This window comes from Pinus tabuliformis, chromosome 7 (genome assembly GCF_031772625.1).
Source record: "Pinus tabuliformis cultivar Carrire ecotype Pingquan chromosome 7, CPIR1, whole genome shotgun sequence".
In the NCBI taxonomy this organism is placed as follows: domain Eukaryota; kingdom Viridiplantae; phylum Streptophyta; class Pinopsida; order Pinales; family Pinaceae; genus Pinus; species Pinus tabuliformis.
In genome coordinates, this window is record NC_142293.1 from 698,914,239 (window position 1) to 698,939,899 (window position 25,661).

Genomic DNA, 25,661 nt, shown 5'->3' on the forward strand with positions numbered 1-25,661 from the left:
CACCAAGGTTAACTTGGGAGCTTACATAAGTCTCATAAATAACTTCACATGGTTTTTCTAATTTCTTAGCTCCAAAAAATTAGAATGGTTCTCATTCAAACTTTTTTCTACTTATAAGTTTATTACAAGTCAAGCGAAATTAGAGAATTGGAATAGAATACAATTTGGTGTGGAGCAAGCTTTGTGAAGGATTACATAAAAAAATCCCTAGGTTGTGTGTTACTTATCGCCATGGCCCCTCTGTGAATGACCTTGTTCCATGATTGTTTGCAATGTGCATAATCCTAACTTTTTTATCTCATGTTGAACCCTTGTGGCAGCGTACCGTTCTGAAGGTGGGTCGAGGAGAAGATGGATGGCCCATTAATGTGACACAAAAGGAGACTACAAGAATTGAAAAGAATTACTCAGAATACCTTAGACTTGGTGAAGTGTATTTGGCCGGACATTTCAATGTCTCGGAGGATAATCTACACATTACTAAAGGGTGTACTTAAAATTTACCAAAACTCCTAATTCCTGAATTTGAAATTATAATTTCCTGAAAAAAACACATATACTTTCAATGAATACAAATTTTCTTTATGATAAACTAATATTAATATTTAAAATATCATATTGAGATAAATTTCACTATATTTTAATTAACAATTAGATTATGTTAGATTTTGCCTTCCAAAAGGAGGACAAGAAGTCTCGTCCTGAATGGTTATTTTAATTTATAAATAAAGAAATAATTGACTTATGATCGTGTGGAAAATGAATGCACCTACCTTTGTTACAACGCTAGCATCATTTGACTTGAACAAAATCCGTATTATGTTCACTTTTAGTGCTTTTCGCTCCCTTCCTCCCCTCGGGGCCAAAATGTTAACTCCCTGCTTTCATGGATGCGCCAACCTCGAGTATCTAGCCACTCCTCGCAACCTCTAACACAATCGGTGAAACTAAGCCTTCAACTGAAATCGCTTCAGCTATTTCCAATCCATCAAACAACAGTGAATCTCCCTTGAATTTTATTGCCCCCCGAGTTTTCTCAATTATGTCCAGTTTGATTCCCAGATTAGAAACACATGCCCCATTGGGTGCAAAATAAGCCATATACATATCCGGTGCGTTTTTTTTGCGATTTTTATTGAGATTCACAACACTTATTAAGGACAACGACGAATTTCAACACTGTCACCAACAAAAACCTCATAATATACTTATATAAATATAACAAGGGAGCCACTGTCGTAGCGGTAGTCCTTGCCGGGGTTGAGAACCTGGGGCTGCTTGTTTTACATTGTTTCTTGCACTGGATTAGTATATCTAGCAAAATCCTCATTCAAAATCCTCTGCATCTACTGGCTAAGGGATTGAACGACTGCAAAAAATGCCTCCTTCCGGTTCAGATTTGGCATCTGATTGGTTTGCTCAAGGAGAAAGATATGTAAACTGTTGGATTCCCTAGTAAAGCGTTAGATGACTATTGAAACCAAGTCCATACAATAGCCAATGAAATGGAAATTACATGGCAGTCCCGCATTAACTGCCCTCACCTCAGTGCATTAAAAAAAAGTAAAGTTACGTCCACATATCATTTTCATTAATGATGATTAAAATTGTTCTACTTTTTTTAATTAATGTATGCTTAAAGTTCATGATCATTTATATTATTATTTCTTATAAGTATCATTTTTCAAAAAATTCAAACATGTCAGAGTGTTATAGTTTTCAAAAATTGTATTATGTATACTTTAAGGAGGTCGCAAGAGATTTTAAATAATAACTATGATCAAGCAGAAGTTCACGTTAAAATTGCCTATTTAAAACATTTAATGGGAAATGAACGATGGATAGGTACTTCACGGTTCACCTAATCCAAGAATCATGATGAAACCATGATTTTATGACTCGTTTATGCACATCAGCGATTACCGAAGTGCCAAGAAAATTGTCGTTTACACGAAGAAAATAAATGTAAACAATATAACATTGTAGTAGGATTGTTTCCGAAAAGCAAAATAAACATAAAATTAGAAAAAAGAAAAGAAAAAAGAAAAGAACGTGTAGGATAGGCATGCAAGGCTTGCATGTAGCCCACGTGCCCCACCCCCACTTAGCCAAGAATCTAACCCAGGCCAGTCGTTCATTCCCATGGAGTGCATCATATAGCTTTTGGGCCTGGATTGATTTTGTACTGGAAAAAGACTGGTGCACGTCTCAGGCACATCAACAAGGAGTGACACTCCCTTGTTTTTTATTTGAGTCTGTCTAAAATTCTATGTGGCCCCATTTTGCCATGCAAGGTGCCATATGTGTGACCCTTCTGCATGTATGGCATATGTTTCTGGTAGCAGATTCTGTTTGAGGTGCGGGAGCAACATTAGCAAAGATGGATAGACCACAAGCATGTGTTGATTAACCTAATCCGTGTGTAGTGCCTCCGAAGTCGCGAAGGTCTCTGAAAGACCGCAGTTGTACCCTCTATATCTAAATCAGAAATATCTGCGAAAACTGGTTCTGAAGAAGCTAAAACGGAAATTGAAAAATCAAGTTTCGTTTGAATCAATTACAACCCTCTTGCTACTGTTTGGGGGATTTCATGTTGTATTTCATTCTCTAACAGTCACCATGGAGCATTTAGCCTGGCAAGGAATAGAGTTCCTTAAAGTGATTGAGATATCGCATTGTAGGTCGACTTCTGCAGACTAAACTGTGGTGAGATGTTCTATGAATTATGGCGGTTGCAGCCGATCAATTGAACTTCCTCCCTACAAGCATCTCCTCAACATCCCGTCAATTCTGCATGTCAGCCAATTTCGTGAACAATATTGGAAAAACATTATGTATGTCAGTCAGCCAAATTCATAAGCAATAGTAGAAAAACAGTGAATGAAGAGCACAGATGAATATAAAGTTTGTGAACAAACAGTAAGCGAGACTGTGTCGCCACTTTTATACCTTTTGATTGATCGCGATTGAACCCTCTCTTGCTTGTTCGGTTGCTTCAGGTTCTCATAATATCAGAAGGGACGCTGCTTGAGGCCTTTTGCTTTCTGAGAGGACTGAGAAGGGGAGATGTGGGATCTTGAAGCGAGAAAGGTTTCTTGCAATTTGTATAATGCAGGAGAGTCATGGAAGCTGTGTTTCAAATGTGGGTTGTTATGGTAAGCTTGTTCACTCTGAATACGCTATTTTTGTTGTTGAATGTTGTGATTAGAACCTTTTTTATTACTTCTGGGATGCGTCAGACTAATAACACAATCACGAGTAACAAGGACTTGAACTGTGGAAAAAACCCATTTCTGCATCTTCGTTATCCACACTGAGCATCATTACAATTAACTCTGTTTTTTATGTTTCTTTGTAGGCCTCAAGGTGAAAGATTTTCACATACCTTTTGCCAGCTCTTCACACCCTTCGCCAAGACCCTTCGCCAAGAGGCTGAAAACAGCGAAACAAAGGTTAGAATAATCATTTGTATTACTCATAGTATAATGCTGAAATTGTAAAAGTAATTTTTTATTTTTTTATAAATAAATGTTCATCGAAATTGTTTTTAAATGATTTATGCATAATTTTTTTGAAATGATTTGTATTTGTCGGAGTACAATGTTGAAATTGTAAAAGAAATCATTTTTTTTTATTTTTAAATAAAGAGACATCTGTCTATTGTTGGGAAAGCAATGATGCATATGATGCGAATGAAGAGAATTTGAAATTTTGCATTATTTTCTTTTGAAATTTAGAAATCCAAGTTAAGTAAATGCTTTAGTAACTGAATTTGTTTTTCATTCTGAAATACGAGATATCTTTCACATTTTACATCAGTAATTGAATTTATTGTTTATTTTGAAATACGCTAAATCGATGCGAATGATGCAGGATTCACAGAGGATCTTGCCTACCTGACAAGGAAGCTTCTGGGACCCTCTATAGTGCTCCAGAGGCTTCGGCCCTCATAAACTGCTTTAGGTTGCGAGAAGCTATGCAATTGGCTCGGCTTGGCTCTGAAGAGAATTTACCTCAACTCACCGATTTGGATTTATTGTGAGTTATTGTTAATAACTCAAAGACACAATGAGAACATGTGGCATCAAAGAGTTGTGACAGAATTCAGGGCAACCAGAACAGGTGGCATCCAAAGAAAATGGTAGTGGCAGCATACAGGAAGCTAAAGTTACTTTGGATATCACAAAATAGACAAAGAAGAAATGCTCTGCATTTAGGAATCCGAACTTTGGATTAAAACGCTTTGTATATCTAAAGTTGCCTCGAGAAACATGAAGTTTCCAATAAGAGATCGATTTGAAAACTTTGCTTAAAATTTTGGTGCAGCCAAATTGCTAGCAAAGACATTGGTTAAATATTTGTACGCAAGCGAAATGTTTGGTCAAATAAGTGTTTAATTGTCAGTGAACTCTGTATCGAACGCTATAGTCCCTGCTATGCCACAGGCAGGGACTAATAAGGGGACATCAGTGACACTGCCTATGTCATTATTGAACCTTTGCAATATATGAGGATAAGCACCATTATTTTCACCTAACCTAACGTTGTAGTTTACTTATTTTAATTTTTGGAGATTTTTTTAAATATATATTTTTAATGGAATTTGTTTGAAATTTTGTGGGAATTTGTTAGATTATAAGTTGTCAATTTTATTTATTTATTTATTTTTATTTTTTGATATCTAGCGGAATCGGCAACGAGGGTGGTATCATGCTCGTGTTACACGGGGTCGAATCTCACCGGCTGCCATTATAACCACTAGGAGGAACTGCCCAGCCCGCAAGAACGACCCTCAGGTTAAGATGAGACTTGAGCCCGTGACTTGCACAGTGGCACGAACGACTTAGCAGACCGTCCGATGGCTACGAAACCAAACCCCTGCGGGTGTTGTCAATTTTTTTTGAATAAATGAAATTTTAAAAAAAAATTAATAAATTGAATTTATTTGAAAAATTGTTTGATATTTAAAAATTTATTTTAAGCGAAGGGTAAAAACACTACATTCTGTCAGCAATAAAAGAAAATAGCAGGGAGAGCTCCCGAGGTTTCGATTCAAGGTCCGAGCCATGAACCCTCACGCGTCTACACTCGTTCTACAACTCGGTTACGTGGGACGGGAGTCAATGAGCAACATCAACTCAATCGGCGGAGCTGCATCCAAGTTCATTGTAGAGGAATCTATCACTCGAGCCATTCAGCGATCTGTTGACGTCTCTGAGACACTGAGAAGGAAGCACAGCAAGGGGAAGGAAGAGCGCGAAGCAGAATACTGTGAGGTGAAGAGAGGCTGCGGGGATCTTCAAGCTGGCAAACTGAACTACTTGACAAGATCCGCCTGCAATCTGACAGATCAGGCATACAGCAGACTGGAAGGCCCATCCCAAGCCCAGATCTGGAGGCATGCACGTGCCAAGTCATCCCTCTGCCCAAGTGAAAAGGAAAAAATGGAGAGCGCGGGCGAATATTCTTTCGACCCAGGGTTTTATCTGGAACCTCTCTCGGATACGGAGTTGAATGGCTCAGATCCGACAAGAATCGAGCCACCCCAGAGGGCTAGGTTAGGGTTTCAAATCTTTGTTAAGATGCCAAAAGGAACCACAATCGTGATCTGGACATATGACAGCGACAGGGTTTCAGATCTGAAGAACAATATCGCCGATCAAACTGGCTACCCAGCTGAGGAACAACACCTGTTAAATGAGGGCAGATCATTGCAGGAATGCAGAACCATGCAAGAATACAACATCAAGCCAGGCTCCACAATCTTACTCAATATGAGATTATGAGGAGGAGCCGAAAACGCTGGAACTAGCTCGCAAAGCAAAGGGTTTTTTAAGGAAGCAGTGAAGGGCAAAGGAAAAACCACCACAACTGTCACTGAACCTCCAGGGCAGTACATTGTAGATCAAATGCCGGAGAGCCCATCCATCTCCATCGAAATACCAGAGGTAAAAAACATTTATTCAGATCTACAAAAAAATGCAGTTATCTGTAGATTTAATGGCTTTTGGCCTAGAACTGATGCATTGTATCAATGGATCTACTCAGTTTGGACAAAAAAGTGCCAAATCTACCTATACCTTAAAGGGTTTTTTATAGTATGTTTTGATACAGAGGAAGAAAAGGAAACAATTCTCAACCAAAGGCCATGGTTCTGGGGCAGTGTTGGACTGTTTATTACCCCTTGGTTTCCTGAATTTGATGCTAACACCATGGTGGTATCAAGGATGCCAGTATGGGTTAGGATGCATAATCTTCCATTACATTTTTGGCATTCAAAGGTCCTAATAGCAATTGGAAATACCCTGGGGAGAATACTAAAGATAGATGGAGAGAGACACATAAAAGGAATATTTACTTTTGCCAGAATATGTGTCGAGGTAGATCTCAGCCGAGGACTACCTGAGAGCATCATCCTGAATTTTAATAATACACAGTGGAAACAATCTTTGGACTATGAGAATACAGCTTTCAGATGCCAGGGATGTCAACAAACAGGGCATCTGTACAATGCGTGTCCAAGCCTCAACAAGAGAAAGCAACAACAAAGGAAGCCGAAAGGATGACAGAATATAGGCGCCGCACTTAAGAAGGTAACTACAGCAAAAAAAGAAGAACACAATACAGAAAAGGATAAAAAATAGGACAATAAGGACAAGGAGATTAATGAGGAAAGGAACAAGAGCTCGAGCTGGAAATAAGTGGTAATAAACGAAGTCACAGCCCTGAAAGATCGGATTCAAATAAGGAGCATCCAATGATTACGACGGAAAACTAGTGAGCCGCTATTGACTCCCCCCCCAAAATGGATGGTTGGCGAAAAGTGGAGAAGAAGAAGGGCAGGAAGACTTAGTCCAGCTGTTTTTCCTTTATGCTGCTCTCCGGAAAATTGGAGCAGCACTTTCTCTTTCTGTTTTTAAGCAGTACTGTACATTGCGGGCTGTATGATCTTCTTTCACACAGCCAAATTGAATGCTTAATACATATGCTTTGTAACTTTTTATTTTAATAAAAAGTTCGCTTTTTTTTTCTGGAAAAAAAAATATATATATATTTTAAACTTTGAATAATGAGAAAAAGCAAAAAAAAATAAAAAATAAAAAATAATAATAATTAAAAATTAAAAATTGAGAAAAAGCAAAAAAAAAATTGACAATGAAAAAGATTAGGTAAATTACTTGCACCACACGTACTAAAAAATTGCTTAAATCGTGCGCACTTTCTATAAATCATGTGTCGGCATGAGCCAGCAGAGACCCGGCAGCGTACGCTTTTTTCGGAGCGACTGCGCGAAAATACAGAGGAGAAATGGCGGGGCCATTTGATAAACAAGCGAAGGAGTATTCAGACAGCAGGCCTGGTTATCCCGCATCGTTGTTTTCCATGTTGGCATCTCTAACTGCCAATCACCAGCTGGCTTGGGACGTGGGTGCAGGCAATGGGCAGGCTTCTGTTTCTGTAACCTCTCTCACCCTCTTCTTTCCTTTCAATTAATTTCACTCTGTTGCTCTTTTTTTCATATCTAGTAATTGTCAGGTTTCACATGAAATTATGAGATCATTGCCGCCAAAAATAGATTTAATGAAATTATTAGAGCGTAGATTGCAGAGCATTACGATCGCGTGATCGCCACAGACAGAAGCAAGGAGCAGCTGGATTTGGCGCGGAAGCATCCCAAAGTGACGTATGCTGTCACTGCGCCCGTCATGACGGATGAAGAGCTGTTTTCGATAGTGGGGGAGGAGGGATCGGTGGATCTGGTGACTGTGGCCACGGCAGTCCACTGGTTCGACATCGACACCTTTTACTCTCAAGTTAAACGTCTCCTGCGCAAACCAGGGGGTGTGATAGCTGTGTGGACTTATGCGAATTTCAGCGTCAGTCCCGCTGTCGATGCAGTGTGTGCAGAATTCCTTGAGTCAACCATTCCTTACCGGCAACTAAAGATGGATATAGATATAGTAAACGATGGATACAGGAAGCTGCCGTTCCCGTTCGAACCGGTAGTAGAAAATGGAGGGGGGAGCGAAGGTAATCCCTTGGAAATGGAGATGGAGATGCAGCTGTCGTTGGAAAAGTTATTGGTATTCTGCAATTCTTCCAATGTGGTGGTCACAGCGAGAGAGAAGGGCGTCGATCTTCTGAATGAAACGGTATTGAAAAGGTTCAGAGAGGCGTGGGGTGATGAAAACAAGATTTACACCTGCAAAATGCCACTGTACGTGCTGGTAGGCACTTTGCCCCTTTGAAGCCACGTATTATTGGTCATTTTCGTGTCCGGTTTGTGTCGCCCTCATCAAGTTTGACCTGAGTTTGTGCTCTATGTCAAGTTGGGGTGTAGTAGTTGTCATAGCTTTGTCATATGTCAAGTTGGGGTGCAGTAGTTGTCATAGCTTTGTCATAGTTGGGGAGTAGTAGTTGTCATAGCTTTGTTTCCGTAGTTGTCATAGCTTTGTCATAGTTGGGGAGTAGTAGTTGTCATAGCTTTGTTTCATATCACTACTTTATTTCTGATATGACTGAGTGCTTTGTTTTACATTTATATTTTATAATCAGAAAATTAGTTTTTAAATAATATAAAAAACATATTTATTTTTTATCTGTTGAAGTTAAATTTTATAAATTGCAATTATAATAGGTAAATTGATTGTAATGTTTTTTTATGACAAATATTCATTGTAAATATAACAATAAGTAACTTCTTTGCATTCTTGTTGTATAGTTTGATTTATTATGGTATTATTGGAAGCTTGTTGTATAGCTTGATTTACAAATGTATTATTGAAAGCTTGTTGTATAGTTTGATTTACTATGGTATTATTGGAAGCTTGTTGTATAGCTTTATTTACAATGTCTATCATGGGAAGCTTGTTGAATTGGGTTCTTTTATTTTTAGATTTTTGGTTTTTTTACTCCTTAAATATAAGCCTTGCTCCTTTTCTTCTTATTATTATAGTTTATATTCTCTTTATGTGTAAATGTATTTGAGGTTATGCATTTGAGGTTATCTATCGATTGTAGGACAAGTATCTTTGGAAATGAATGACAACAAGGTGTGTGTTGATTAATGCATTTGGCTTAGCATACCAAGTGGAAGTGGGGGGTTGAGTTTCCAAACTTGCTGGAAGCCATATTGCACTTCCTTGATTCATATGTCAAGAGTTAGAGATGCACTAGAAAACTCACTCAAGTGATCAAAGCCTTAACTACATCAAAACCTAAATACTTTACCACTCAAAAATCTGTTTGATTAAGTTCATTTTATAATTTTGACAATTAAATAAAACATTCATACATTAGTTAAATTTTGACTATATATAAATGTATTGAATGTAAAATTAACAATTCATTTAAAACAAATATTGCAAGACAACTTAAAACACCTTAACTAAAAAAATTGTTGATTTATATAAAGTTAAAAGTAATATACAAGAAGTTAAAAGTAATATATAAAAAGTTAAAAGTAATATAAACCTAGTATCGAGGATGAGTGTAAACATTGAAATGTTGATCCAATTAATAATAAAAAGTTAAAGTAATAAAAATAATAAAATTCAATTTGTTATATTTTGATTTTGTTATTAACTTTTGAATAGGATTTGTTACAATACCATGGGCCAATACCCTAGCTTATCTATACTACATGCTCAAAACACATAACTTATTTCACAATCAAAATATTTTATATCAGTATGAAAAGATTCTCAACCATGGTTATTCACTTCCACTTTACCATGGATGTTATTAACTTGCAAATATGCTTTGTTACAATACAATTGATTATCAATACCACATGCCCAAAAAAACTTATTTCACAATCAAAATACTTTAAAATAGTATGAAATATTCTTAACCATGGATATTCACCCCCACTTTACCATGGATATTATTAACTTGTACATAGGATTTGTTACAATACCATGGTTTATCATTACCACATGTCCAAAAACCATAACTTATTTCACAATCAAAATATTTTATAACAATATGACAATATTCTTAACCATGGATATTATTAACTTGTAAATATGTTTTGTTACACTACTTGGGCCAATACCATAGTTTATCAATACCTCATGCCCAAAAACCATAACCTATTTCACAATAAAAGATTTTATTTTAATTTAATGTTATAACATTTTTTTAACTCAATCTAAAAGTAAAAAATTATAATTATTTTTGAGATATATCTAAACCTTGTATCCTTGCAACTACTAAAAATATTCCCATAGAAATTAAATTAAGTTTTTAATAAAGTTCAAATTGAGTATTTTAATATATAAAGACGTAAAATTTATATAATATAAATAATATTATTAAAAACTAGTATCTAGGATAGCTAAGGATCTAAGCGATGAGAGAAAGCAAAGTGACTAACGATAATAGAGGAAAGAGAGTGCATGATTTTTTTTAAGTATTTCATTATTGTATTTTAGTTGACATGATTGATCCAAAATATAGGTTCAATATTTTACAACAAATAAGTTTTTTTTAATTTAGATACTTTCATAAACACAATACAATGGGATCAAATTTAAGAGATAAGGGGGTAGTGAGAGAGCGAGGGGAGAACAAAGAAACAGAGATATAGAGGTGGAGAGAGAGGGAGTCACAAGGGAGAGATGGAGAGAAAGTAAAGGAGAGAGGTTAAGGGAGAAGACAAAGAAGAGAGGAGAGAGATATGGAGATAAGGGGAAGAGAGAGAGGGAGGCACAAAGATGGAGGGGAGAGAGAGATGGAGAGAGCAAGGGAGATAGTGACAAAGTTGGAGGGAAGAGAGAGAGAGACATGGAGAGAAGGGGAAGAGACAGAGAGAGAGGGAGACACAAAGATGGAGGGGAGAGAGATAAGGAGAGTGGAAGGGAGATAGTGACAAAGTTGAAAGGAAGAGAGAGAGAGAGATGGGGGTGGGGGAGACAAAAGGAGGTGGGAGAGAAGGGGAGAGAGAGGATTCAAGAGAGAGAAGGAGAGAAAGTTGGATTTGGAGGGGGAAAGAGAGGACTCAAGAGAGAGAAGGAGAGAAAGTTGCATTTGGAGGGGGAAAGAGAGGGAGGGAAGAAGAAATACATAGAGGGAGAAAGGCGGAGAGAGAGAGGGAGTGACAAGGGAACAATGGAGAGGGAGTGACAGAGGAGAGTAGGAGGGAAGAGACAAAGGGAGAAAAGGGGAAGAGAGAGAGAGAGAGATGAAGAGATAGATAGATATAGCAAGAGAATGTGTATGTTTAGGGGCTGAGATAGAGAGAGGGAATAAGAAAGAGACACATAGATACAAATATAGATATTATATAATATTATAAAACCAACCTAGATCCATCTTAACCCCGGATATATCAAGCGTCGAGAGGGATAAAATCTCTTGAGGTGCAATCATTTCCTCAAGTTTCACACTCAAAAAATAGGTTTGTACCTTGAGAGATTGAATCCCCTTTGACCCTTGATAGATCTGGGGTTAAGATGGATCTAGGTTGGGTTACATAAAATAACTAAGGATTAAAATTTTAAAAAATACGATGTCAGAAAATACAAGGTAATTAATCTTCTATGATTGCTAAGCCATGTTTTAAAAAATAGAATTAAAAGAGATATTGCATATTTTTCAAAATATGTTGCTTATCGAGGCCACAAATTCACCCAGAAAGTTAATTCACTGAAATCCGACAATTTTTTTTTTCAAAAAATCTAATCATAGGAGTGTTTGAATTATTATTATTATTATTATTAATTTTTTTTTTTTTATTGGTGGAAATGGATTTAGCACCATCAAAAACCCGTTGGGCACTCAAAATCCCAAAGTTTGATAGTTATAACCCAAATTAAAAAAAAAAAATTGCCAGATTTTGGCAAATCATGCCGGAATATCTACTATATTTTGGGCTAATTTGTGGCCTCCGTGGACTACTCTGTTTTCAAACTAGCTATTTGAGCAATAGGTATGACTATTCAAACATGAGTTCGTTTTATTCAATGACATAGTCTCTTTTGAACAATAACTATGATTACTTTAGCTGCGAGCATGTATTTAAAATGGCTAAAAGTTAGCATTTGCGCCAAAAGGGTGCATTACTTTAGATGCGAGAATGTATTTAAAATGAGTAAAAGCTAGCATGTGCACCAACAAGGTGCAAAGACATGCCGATAGAAGTGTAGAGGAATATAGAGTGACACATAGGTAACATTTTAGGAAACAAGAATGTGGACATGGAAGGCATGAGGAATCAGGAGGCTAAAGTATTAATAAATTAGAGATTTCAATGTGGATAAAAGTGCATTAAGAATATGCAATATATCATATTTTTGTCGTTGAACTCATAACTAAACTAGAAGCAATCTTTGAGGAGACAACATTGTGATATTCTACCATCTTCTTTGAACAACATCTTGGAGATTATGTTGAGAAGCTATTTGGATAGGGGAGAAAAAAAACAATTGAGAAACACACATTTTATGGGGTGCTTAAAAACTTAAATGAATTGAAATAATGTCCTTCTCTGCTACAATTTAAGGAATTACTAAGTATTTGTATCATGCTATGATTTAACAAATGGATTACATGCTTCCATTGTTGTTTCAAATTTTAGAAGGAATTACTAAGTATTTGTATCATGCTATGATTTAACAAATGGATTACATGCTTCCATTGTTGTTTCAAATTTTAGAAAATGAAACTTTAATAGGCATCAATAAACTCTATGAATGTGATATAGACAATAGCACAAAGGAAATTTCAAGAAAAACACACAACAAAAGAAAAATAAATACTAAATATGTTTAGCTATCCAACTAGATGTGGACATCGCATTGCATAGGCTTGAAGTTCCCTACATTCACACGGACCATGAAATGCATGCAACGAACTTTCATGGTGTAGCACCTGAATTTCCAGCTGTGCACCTTGAATTAAACCCTGACATACAATTTGAGATTCAAATCAGATTTATTTGTTAGAAAGTTCAAGGATGGATTTTGCTAGTAACAAAATTATTGGCTTGTGTAAGTTCAATAAACCCATGTGATTGTTGTTCTGAATTCCAACCTACGAAGGATTCGAATGGAGAAACAAATCACCAAGGTTAACTTTGGAGCTTACATAAGTCTCATAAATAACTTCACATGGTTTTTCTAATTTCTTAGCCCCGAAAAATTAGAACGGTTCTCATTCAAACTTTTTTCTTCTTATAAGTTTATTACAACTCAAGCGAAATTAGAGAATTGGAATGGAATCCAATTTGGTGTGGAGCAAACTTTGTGAAGGATTACATAAAAAAATCCCTATGTTGTGTGTTACTTATTGCCATGGCCCCTCTGTGAACGACCTTGTTCCATGATTGTTTGCAGTATGCATAATCCTAACATTTTTGTCTCATGTTGAACCCTTGTGGCAGTGTACCGTTCTGAAGGTGGGTCGAGGAGAAGATGGATGGCCCAAAGGGAGACTACAAAGAATTACTCATAATACCTCAGACTCGGTGAAGTGTATTCAGCAGAACATTTCAATGTCTCATAGGATGATCTACACATTACTAAAGGGTGTACTTAAATTTTACCAAAACTCTAATTCCTGAATTTGAAATTATAATTTCTGGAAAAAAACACATATACTTTCAATGAATACAAATTTTCCTTATGATAAACTAATATTAATATTTATAATATTAAATTGAGATAAATTTCACTGTATTTTAATTAACAATTGGATTATGTTAGATTTTGCCTTCCAAAAGACGACAAGAAGTCTCGTCCTGAATGGTTATTTTAATTTATAGATAAAGAAATAATTGACTTATTATCGTGTAGAAAGTGAATGCACCTACCTTTGTTACAACGCTAGCTTCATTTGACTTGAACAAAAGCCGTATTATGTTCATTTTTAGTGTTTTTCGCTCCCTTCCTCCCCTCGGGACCAAAATGTTAACTCCCTGCTTTCATGGATGCGCCAACCTCGAGTATCTAGCCACTCCTCGCAACCTCTAACACAATCGGTGAAACTAAGCCTTCAACTGAAATCGCTTCAGCTATTTCCAATCCATCAAACAACGGTGAATATCCCTTGAATTTTATTGCTCCCCGAGTTTTCTCAATTATGTCCAGTGTGATTTCCAAATTAGAAACACATGTCCCATTGGCTGCACAATAAGCCATATACATATCCGGTGCGCTTTTTTTTGCGATTTTTATTGAGATTTACAACACTTAATAAGGACAACGACGAATTCAACCATGTCACCAACTTATTAAGGGGACATCAGTGACACTGCCTATGTCATTATTGAACCTTTGCAATATACGAGGATAAGGACAATTATTTGCACCTAACCTAATATATTGCATTATTTCGTTGTAGTTTACTTATTTTAAGTTTTGGAGATTTTTTTAAATATATATTTTTAATGGAATTTGTTCGAAATTTGATAGATTGGCCCATATAAGTTGTCAATTTTTTTTGAATAAATGATTTTTTATTTTTTTTAATAAATTGAATGTATTTGAAAAATTGTTTGATTTAATTTTTTTATATATTTAAAAATTTATTTTAAACTTTAAATAATGAGAAAAAGCAAAAAAAAATTGACAATGAAGAAGATTAGGTAAATTACTTGCACCAAACGTAATAAAAATTTGCTTAAATCGTGCGCACTTTCTATAAATCATGTGTGGGCATGAGCCAGCAGAGACCCGGCAGCGTACGCTTTTTTCGCAGCGACTGCGCGAAAATACAGAGGAGAAATGGCGGGGCCATTTGATAAACAAGCGAAGGAGTATTCAGACAGCAGGCCTGGTTATCCTGCATCGTTGTTTTCCATGTTGGCGTCTCTAACTGCCAATCACCAGCTGGCTTGGGACGTGGGTGCAGGCAATGGGCAGGCTTCTGTTTCTGTAACCTCTCTTACCCTCTTCTTTCATTTCATTTAATTTCACTCTGTTGCTCTTTTTTTCATGTCTAGTAATTGTCAGGTTTCACATGAAATTATGAGATCATTGCCGCCAAAAATAGATTTAATGAAATTATTAGAGCGTAGATTGCAGAGCATTACGATCGTGTGATCGCCACAGACAGAAGCAAGGAGCAGCTGGATTTGGCACGGAAGCATCCCAAAGTGACGTATGCTGTCACTGCGCCCGTCATGACCGATGAAGAGCTGTTTTCGAATCTCGATAGTGGGGGAGGAGGGATCGGTGGATCTGGTGACTGTGGCCACGGCAGTCCACTGGTTCGACATCGACACCTTTTACTCTCAAGTTAAACGTCTCCTGCGCAAACCAGGGGGTGTGATAGCTGTGTGGTCTTATGCGAATTTCAGCGTCAGTCCCGCTGTCGATGCAGTTTGTGCAGAATTCCTTGAGTCAACCATTCCTTACCGGCAACTAAAGATGGATATAGATATAGTAAACGATGGATACAGGAAGCTGCCGTTCCCGTTCGAACCGGTGCTAGAAAATGGAGGGGGAAGCGAAGGTAATCCCTTGGAAATGGAGATGGAGATGCAGCTGTCGTTGGAAAAGTTATTGGTATTCTGCAATTCTTCAAATGCGGTCGTCACAGCTAGAGAGAAGGGCGTGGAGCTTCTGAATGAAACGGTATTGAGAAGGATCAGAGAGGCGTGGGGTGATGAAAACAAGATTTACACCTGCAAAATGCTACTGTCCGTGCTGGTAGGCACTTTGCCCCTTTGAAACCACGTATTATTGGTCATTTTCGTGTTCGGTTTGTGTCGCCCTCATCAAGTTTGACCTGAGTTTGTGCTCTATGTCAAGTTGGGGTGTAGTAGTTGTCATAGCTTTGTCATATGTCAAGTTGGGGTGTAGTAGTTGTCATAGCTTCGTCATAGTTGGGGTGTAGTAGTTGTCATAGCTTTGTTTGATATCACTACTTTATTTCTGATATGACTGAGTACTTTATTTCTGATATGACTGAGTGCTTTGTTTTACATTTATATTTTATAATCAGAAAATTAGTTTTTAAATAATATAAAAAACATATTTATTATTTATCTGTTGAAGTTAAATTTTATAAATTGCAATGGTTAATGTTAACCTAATAATAGGTAAATTGATGTAATGTTTTTTATGACAAATATTGACTGTAAATATAACCATATGTAACTTCTTTGCATGCTTGTTGTATAGTTTGATTTACAATAGTATTATTGGAAGCTTGTTGTATAGCTTGATTTACAATGTCTATTATTGGAAGCTTGTTGAATTGAGTTGTTTTATTTTTAGATTTTTGGTTTTTTTACTCTTTAAATATAAGCCTTGCTCCTTCTCTTCTTATTATTATAGTTTATATTTCCTTTATGTGTAAATGTATTTGAGGTTATGCATTTGAAGTTATCTATCGATTGTAGGACAAGTATCTTTGGAAATGAATGACAACAAGGTGTGTGTTGATTAATGCATTTGGCTTAGCATACCAAGTGGAAGTGGAGGGTTGAGTGTCAAAACTTGCTGGAAGCCATATTGCACTTCCTTGATTCATATGTCAAGAGTTAGAGATGCACTGTAAAACTCACTCAAGTGATCAAAGCCTTAACTACATCAAAACCTAAATACTTTACCACTCACAAATCTGTTTGTTTAAGTTCATTTTATAATTTTGACAGTTAAATAAAACATTCATACATTAGTTAAATTTTGACTATATATAAATGTATTGAATGCAAAATTAACAATTCATTTAAAACAAATATTGCAAGACAACTTAAAAACTAAAAAAATAGTTGATTTATAAAATTAATTTCTTCTTAAATTATATTAAAAAAATAAAATTTTAATTGGTTTTAAATTCAAAATATCTCACCATATTAATTATTAAAAAATAAACTCATTTCATCTTATAACTAATTTTTCCAGATATACATTTTAGGAATTAAGTAATTGAAATTCGTCTATTAATTTAAAATTTTAATCAACTTCATGATATCACTCTAGTCATTATTATTGAGATTTTAATTCATATTATTCCTTTCAAAAAAATCTCCCAAAATAAATTTACCTATTAACCATTATAAACTAATTAAAAAACCACCATTCTTGTAAAATAAATAATATTAATGATCATAAAAAAAAATTTTAAGTCGAAATTAACCACCAGTGTAAGCTCTAACTCACCATAAACTCCCATCTGCTATCTCACATTTCTTGTCCTTTGCCTTGTTGGTAAAAATATTGTTCTTTGAAAATGGGAGGCACTTAATCTTAATTGGCTATCTAATGTCGTCAGTTAAAAACACATACCATGCAACTCATTTATATATCTATATCACACGAGTGTTCCGAGAGCATAAGGCGAAACACAAGCCGAAGTCTTGATTAGTTAAACCTCTTGATCGTCCTTAAATTATTCATATGATATTCGACATCCCTCTTCCTTCATGTGTGAAGTGGGTTGGTCTAAAAACTATTTCAATTATTTATATTATTTTTTCACCCTATCTTTCAGAGGTTAAAAATTAGCTGTAATTAGAATTGATTTGAATTTAGTATAAAACTGTCATAAGGCTAAAAGCTCTCTATACCAGCCGAGGATTAGTAAAAAAGGAAAATAAATTGTGATATCTACGTGCAGCGGCCAACCGTAAAAATCTGTATCCATATTATAAAAAAAAATAAAAATAAAAAACTAACTGATCTCAAGCAATCCTTGGAGTTAAGGGAAGCGGAAAGCATGAGTTGTGTGTATTTAACAGTTGAATTGACTCTTGAATGGGGGAGTTGTTCCATAAGAAAATATTTTGATTATTATCTGCATGTCCCGTTAGTGCTATAAAATAAATTTAGATGCTTAACAATTGATTTTCAAATTACATCTGCAGTTCTATCGATGCAGATTTTGTGATTCTATTAAAGAATAAGTTTTCTTTTAGAAAATGCCTGAACACTCTCCTGCCCAGCAATTATGAAATATCTCAAATTTTAAATCTACTTCACTCTTAAAGGCCCATAAATTCTTCGCTAGGATCCTGCTCACTGCACATATTCCGGGTCTGGTGGAGCGAATACACATATGCAATATATATGCACCATACAAGGGAAGACATGTATTTTGTGACAGAGTGGAGGCCTTAAACATTTTAAAGATCAATTCACTGATCGTTTTTGGTGATTACAGCGCTATATTATCTAGGGAGGAGGGATGAGGTACGAAATGCCAAAGTGATCCCCTTGCAGGAAGATTAACAACTTTTTTTTGATGAAAATCATTTAAACAATATATGTCCAAACCCCATCGAGCCCACTTGGCATAACGGGAGATGAGTATATTTGTAAGATACTAGATAGGTTCAGGTACACCGGGATTTGATTGAAATATTGGGAAATTTAAGATCAAATGTTCGGAAGACTTTCATCTCTGACCACTGTCCCACTGTTTTGCAATGGCGGGCAGAGTTGGTTAGAAGGGGTATTCCTTTCAAAGTCAATCAGATGTGGCTCGAGGATGAATCTTTCAACAACCTGGTTATTGGGATTTGGAGAGGAAATGGGATAATTTAGGACCGACCGACCATGGAAAGTAGCACTTGGAAGTTAAAGCACCTAAAGAGCTAGGTGCATATATGGGAAAGGAAAAAGAAAGATGGTCTACTACAGGAACTCAAATCATTGTTGGCAGAGATTTGAGATATTGGGGAGAACTTTATAAGAAGGATGCCACCGAACAACAACTGGATAGATTGGAATACTTGGAGAAGAGGAAGAAACGCATACTAAAATTTCAGGAGTCCACGTGGAGATTAAAGACCAAGGCTATTTGGATATGGGAGGGGGTCTTAATACCAAATTTTTCCATGATTTGCAAATCAAACGAAAAATAGAAATGCCATTTGGAGCATCATGGGGGTTGATGGAAACCAAAACAAGTCTACATAGTTGCTGAGATTCAGAGGGGGGCAGTTCATTACTTTGAAAATCTATTCAGAGCTAGGGAGGAGGTACACATTGAAGACATTATTTGGGGTGCGGAGGAATACCCTACAATGTTTGACAATAAAGCCAATAAGGCTATATATAGACCTGTCACTATCGAAGAGATCCACTCAGTTTTAAAAACTTTTTCTAGGGACAAATGCCCCGGCCCTGGCCATTGGACAATAGAGATATTCTTACATTTCTGTGAGAATATGAATATGGAATTGTTGGAGATGGTAGAAGAGTTTTGGATCAGGAGATACATCTTGGGTTCTATTAAGTCAATTTTCATTGCACTTATTCCAAAGGTGATTGTTCCTTCTACTTTTTCAGATTTCTGGTTCAATCAAATGTTTGAAAAATAATTATTTTAATATAGGGCAAAAATAAATACTTATTTTTCAAAGTTGAATATATCCATATGTCATTATATTGTGCAAACAATGCAATGACATATTCAAATTATTAATAATATTAAAAAATAAATACTTATTTTTCAAAGTTAAATATTATAAGTTGTATTGATAAATGATAAACTAATAATAGTCAATAAAACCCTACCTTCGTACAAACCAATTAAAAAAAAGTAGTTAAAAGTGATATCAGGATTATTGTAAACATTTAAATATTGGCTCAAATAACAATAAAAAGTTAAAAGTAATATATAAAAAGCTAAAAGTAATGAGTGTAAACATTGAAATGTTGATTCAATTAATAATAAAAAGTTAAAGTAATAAAAATAATAAAATTCAATTTGTTATATTTTGATTTTGTTATTAACTTTTGAATAGGATTTGTTACAATACCATGGGCCAATACCCTAGCTTATCTATACTACATGCTCAAAACACATAACTTATTTCACAATCAAAATATTTTATATCAGTATGAAAAGATTCTCAACCATGGTTATTCACTTCCACTTTACCATGGATGTTATTAACTTGCAAATATGCTTTGTTACAATACAATTGATTATCAATACCACATGCCCAAAAAAACTTATTTCACAATCAAAATACTTTATAATAGTATGAAATATTCTTAACCATGGATATTCACCCCCACTTTACCATGGATATTATTAACTTGTACATAGGATTTGTTACAATACCACGGTTTATCATTACCACATGTCCAAAAACCATAACTTATTTCACAATCAAAATATTTTATAACAATATGACAATATTCTTAACCATGGATATTATTAACTTGTAAATATGTTTTGTTACACTACCTGGGCCAATACCATAGTTTATCAATACCTCATGCCCAAAAACCATAACCTATTTCACAATAAAAAGATTTTATTTTAATTTAATGTTATAACATTTTTTTATCTCAATCTAAAAGTAAAAAATTATAATTATTTTTGAGATATATCTAAACCTTGTATCCTTGCAACTACTAAAAATATTCCCATAGAAATTAAATTAAGTTTTTAATAAAGTTCAAATTGAGTATTTTAATATATAAAGACGTAAAATTTATATAATATAAATAATATTATTAAAAACTAGTATCTAGGATAACTAAGGATATAAGCGATGAGAGAAAGCAAAGTGACTAACAATAATAGAGGAAAGAGAGTTCATGATTTTTTTAAGTATTTCATTATTGTATTTTAGTTGACAAGATTGATCCAAAATATAGGTTCAATATTTTACAACAAATAAGTTTTTTTTAATAAAGTGACTAACAATAATAGAGGAAAGAGAGTTCATGATTTTTTTAAGTATTTCATTATTGTATTTTAGTTGACAAGATTGATCCAAAATATAGGTTCAATATTTTACAACAAATAAGTTTTTTTTAATTTAGATACTTTCGTAAACACAATACAATGGGATCAAATTTAAGAGATAAGGGGGTAGTGAGAGAGCGAGGGGAGAACAAATACACATAGATATAGAGGTGGAGAGAGAGGGAGTCACAAGGGAGAGATGGAGAGAAAGTAAGGGAGAGAGGAGAAGGGAGAAGACAAAGAAGAGAGGAGAGAGATATGGAGATAAGGGGAAGAGAGAGAGGGAGGCACAAAGATGGAGGGGAGAGAGAGATGGAGAGAGCAAGGGAGATAGTGACAAAGTTGGAGGGAAGAGAGAGAGAGACATGGAGAGAAGGGGAAGAGACAGAGAGAGAGGGAGACACAAAGATGGAGGGGGGAGAGAGAAGGAGAGTGGAAGGGAGATAGTGACAAAGTTGAAAGGAAGAGAGAGAGAGAGAGATGAAGAGATAGATAGATATAGCAAGAGAATGTGTATGTTTAGGGGTTGAGATAGAGAGAGGGAATAAGAAAGAGACACATAGATACAAATATAGATATTATATAATATTATAAAACCAACCTAGATCCATCTTAACCCCGGATCTATCAAGCGTCGAGAGGGATAAAATCTCTTGAGGTGCAATCATTTCCTCAAGTTTCACACTCAAAAAATAGGTTTGTACCTTGAGAGATTGAATCCCTCTCGACCCTTGATAGATCTGGGGTTAAGATGGATCTAGGTTGGGTTACATAAAATAACTAAGGATTAAAAATTTAAAAAATACGACGTGAGAAAATACAAGGTAATTAATCTTCTATGATTGCTAAGCCATGTTTTAAAAAATAAAATTAAAAGGGATATTGCATATTTTTCAAAATATGTTGCTTATCGAGGCCACAAATTCACCCGGAAAGTTAATTCACTGAAATCCGACAATTTTTTTTTTCAAAAAATCTAATCATAGGAGTGTTTGAATTATTTTTTATTTTTTTATTTTTATGGTGGAAATGGATTCAGCACCATCAAAAACCTGTTGGGCACTCAAAATCCCGAAGTTTGATAGTTATAACCCAAATTAAAAAAAAAAAAAAATTGCCAGATTTTGGCAAAAATCATGCAGGAATTTCTACTATATTCCGAGCTAATTTGTGGCCTCTGTGGACTACTCTTTTTTCAAACTAGCTATTTGAGCAATAGGTATGACTATTCAAACATGAGTTCGTTTTATTCAATGACATAGTCTCTTTTGAACAATAACTATGATTACTTTAGATGCGAGCATGTATTTAAAATGGGTAAAAGTTAGTATTTGCGCCAAAAGGGTGCATTACTTTAGATGCGAGAATGTATTTAAAATGAGTAAAAGCTAGCATTTGCACCAACAAGGTGCAAAGACATGCCGATAGAAGTGTAGAGGAATATAGAGTGACACAGAGGTAACATTTTAGGAAACAAGAATGTGGACATGGAAGGCATGAGGAATCAGGAGGCTAAAGTATTCATAAATTAGGGATTTCAATGTGGATAAAAGTGCATTAAGAATATGCAATATATCATATTTCTGTGGTTGAACTCATAACTAAACTAGAATCAATCTTTGAGGAGACAACATTGTGATATTCTACCATCTTCTTTGAACAACATCTTGGAGATTATGTCGAGAAGCTATTTGGATAGGGGAGAAAAAAAACAATTGAGAAACACACATTTTATGGGGTGCTTAAAAACTTAAATGAATTGAAATAATATCCTTCTCTGCTACAATTTAAGGAATTACTAAATATTTGTATCGTGCTATGATTTAACAAATAGATTACATGCTTCCATTCTTGTTTCAAATTTTAGAAAATGAAGCTTTAATAGGCATCAATAAACTCTATGAATGTGATATAAACAATAGCACAAAGGAAATTTCAAAAAAAACACACAACAAAAGAAAAATAAATACTAAATATGTGTAGCTATCCAACTAGATGTGGACATCGCATTGCATAGGCTTGAAGTTCCGTACATTCACACCGACCATGAAATGCATGCAACGAAATTTCATGGTGTAGCACCTGAATTTCCAGCTGTGCACATTGAATTAAACCCTGACATACAATTTGAGATTCAAATCAGATTTATTTGTTAGAAAGTTCAAGGATGGATTTTGCTAGTAACAAAATTATTGGCTTGTGTAAGTTCAATAAACACATGTGATTGTTGTTCTGAATTCTAACCTACGAAGGATTCGAATGGAGAAACAAATCACCAAGGTTAACTTGGGAGCTTACATAAGTTTCATAAATAACTTCACATGGTTTTTTTTCCTAGCCCCGAAAAATTAGAATGGTTCTCATTCAAACTTTTTTCTTATTATAAGTTTATTACAACTCAAGCGAAATTAGAGAATTGGAATGGAATCCAATTTGGTGTGCAGCAAACTTTGTGAAGAATTACATAAAAAAATCCCTATGTTGTGTGTTACTTATTGCCATGGCCCCTCTGTGAACGACCTTGTTCCATGATTGTTTGCAGTATGCATAATCCTAACATTTTTGTCTCATGTTGAACCCTTGTGGCAGTGTACCATTCTGAAGGTGGGTCGAGAAGAAGATGGATGGCCCATTAATGTGACACAAAAGGAGACTACAAGAATTGAAAAGAATTACTCAGAATACCTCAGACTTCGTGAAGTGTATTCGGCATGACATTTCAATGTCTCAGAGGATGATCTACACATTACTAAAGGGTGTACTTAAAATTTACCAAAACTCTAATTCCTGAATTTGAAATTATAATTTCTAAAAAAAACACATATACATATACTTTCAATGAATACAAATTTTCTTTATGATAAACTAGTATTAATATTTAAAATATTATATTGAGATAAATTTCACTATATTTTAATTAACAATTAGATTATGTTAGATTTTGACTTCCAAAAGGAGGACAAGAAGTTTCGTCCTGAATGGTTATTTTAATTTATAAATAAAGAAATAATTGAGTTATGATCGTGTAGAAAGTGAATGCACCTAGAAATTGAATGTATTTGAAAAATTGTTTGATTTAATTTTTTTATATATTTAAAAATTTATTTTAAACTTTAAATAATAGGAAAAAGCAAAAAAAAATTAACAATGAAGAAGATTAGGTAAATTACTTGCACCACAAGTAATAAAAAATTGCTTAAATCGTGCGCACTTTCTATAAATCATGTGTCGGCATGAGCCAGCAGAGACCCGGCAGCGTACGCTTTTTTCGCAGCGACTGCGCGAAAATACAGAGGAGAAATGGCGGGGCCATTTGATAAACAAGCGAAGGAGTATTTAGACAGCAGGCCTGGTTATCCCGCATCGTTGTTTTCAATGTTGGCATCTCTAACTGCCAATCACCAGCTGGCTTGGGACGTGGGTGCAGGCAATGGGCAGGCTTCTGTTTCTGTAACCTCTCTTACCCTCTTCTTTCCTTTCATTTAATTTCACTCCGTTGCTCTTTTTTTCATATCTAGTAATTGTTAGGTTTCACATGAAATTATGAGATCATTGCCACCAAAAATAGATTTAATGAAATTATTAGAGCGTAGATTGCAGAGCATTACGATCGTGTGATCGCCACAGACAGAAGCAAGGAGCAGCTGGATTTGGCGCGGAAGCATCCCAAAGTGACGTATGCTGTCACTGCGCCCGTCATGACGGATGAAGAGCTGTTTTCGATAGTGGGGGAGGAAGGATCGGTGGATCTGGTGACTGTGGCCACGGCAGTCCACTGGTTCGACATCGACACCTTTTACTCTCAAGTTAAACGTCTCCTGCGCAAACCAGGGGGCGTGATAGCTGTGTGGACTTATATGAATTTCAGCGTCAGTCCCGCTGTGGATGCAGTGTATGCAGAATTCCGTGAGTCAACCATTCCTTACCGGCAAGTAAAGATGGATATAGATATAGTAAACGATGGATACAGGAAGCTGCCGTTCCCGTTCGAACCGGTGCTAGAAAATGGAGGGGGGAGCGAAGGTAATCCCTTGGAAATGGAGATGGAGATGCAGCTGTCGTTGAAAAAGTTATTGGTATTGTGCAATTCTTCCAATGTGGTGGTCAAAGCGAGAGAGAAGGGCGTCGATCTTCTGAACGAAACGGTATTGAGAAGGTTCAGAGAGGCGTGGGGTGATGAAAACAAGATTTACACCTGCAAAATGCCACTGTACGTGCTGGTAGGCACTTTGCCCCTTTGAAGCCACGTATTATTGGTCATTTTCGTGTTCGGTTTGTGTCGCCCTCATCAAGTTTGACCTGAGTTTGTGCTCCATGTCAAGTTGGGGTGTAGTAGTTGTCATAGCTTTGTCATATGTCAAGTTGGGGTGTAGTAGTTGTCATAGCTTTGTCATAGTTGGGGAGTAGTAGTTGTCATAGCTTTGCTTCATATCACTACTTTATTTCTGATATGACTGAGTGCTTTGTTTTACATTTTTATAATCAGAAAATTAGTTTTTAAATAATATAAAAAACATATTTATTTTTTATGTGTTGAAGTTAAATTTTATAAATTGCAATGTCAAGTTGGGGTGTAGTAGTTGTCATAGCTTTGTCATGTGTCAAGTTGGGGTGCAGTAGTTGTCATAGCTTTGTCATAGTTGGGTAGTAGTAGTTGTCATAGCTTTGTTTCATATCACTACTTTATTTCTGATATGACTGAGTGCTTTGTTTTACATTTATATTTTATAATCAGAAAATTAGTTTTTAAATAATATAAAAAACATATTTATTTTTTATGTGTTGAAGTTAAATTTTATAAATTGCAATGGTTAATGTTAACTTAATAATAGGTAAATTGATTGTAACGTTTTTATGACAAATATTCACCGTAAATATAACAATAAGTAACTTCTTTGCATGTTTGTTGTATAGCTTGATTTACAATGGTATTATTGGAAGCTTGTTGTATAGCTTGATTTATAATGTCTATTATTGGAAGCTTGTTGAATTGAGTTGTTTTATTT

General features: G+C 35.3%; 2 protein-coding genes and 1 pseudogene across 3 annotated transcripts; all 3 read left to right on the forward strand.

The window, feature by feature from the left end:
• Positions 1-7,232: 7,232 nt before the first annotated feature.
• Positions 7,233-8,599, forward strand: LOC149249433 (uncharacterized). The gene is made up of 2 exons (XM_089458692.1): positions 7,233-7,458; positions 7,602-8,599. The coding sequence occupies exons 1-2, from the start codon at positions 7,309-7,311 to the stop codon at positions 8,247-8,249; spliced, it is 798 nt and encodes a 265-aa protein (XP_089314818.1). The 5' UTR covers positions 7,233-7,308; the 3' UTR covers positions 8,250-8,599.
• A 6,059-nt stretch (positions 8,600-14,658) lies between these two features.
• On the forward strand, positions 14,659-15,991 carry LOC149249434 (uncharacterized; annotated as a pseudogene). The gene is made up of 2 exons (XR_016265854.1): positions 14,659-14,876; positions 15,020-15,991. The product of XR_016265854.1 is annotated as an uncharacterized LOC149249434 (transcript).
• Positions 15,992-23,878: 7,887 nt separating this feature from the next.
• LOC149249435 (uncharacterized) lies at positions 23,879-25,433 on the forward strand. The gene is made up of 2 exons (XM_089458693.1): positions 23,879-24,105; positions 24,249-25,433. Exons 1-2 carry the CDS (start codon positions 23,956-23,958, stop codon positions 24,894-24,896), a joined length of 798 nt encoding a protein of 265 aa, XP_089314819.1. The 5' UTR covers positions 23,879-23,955; the 3' UTR covers positions 24,897-25,433.
• The last annotated feature ends 228 nt before the right edge of the window (positions 25,434-25,661 follow it).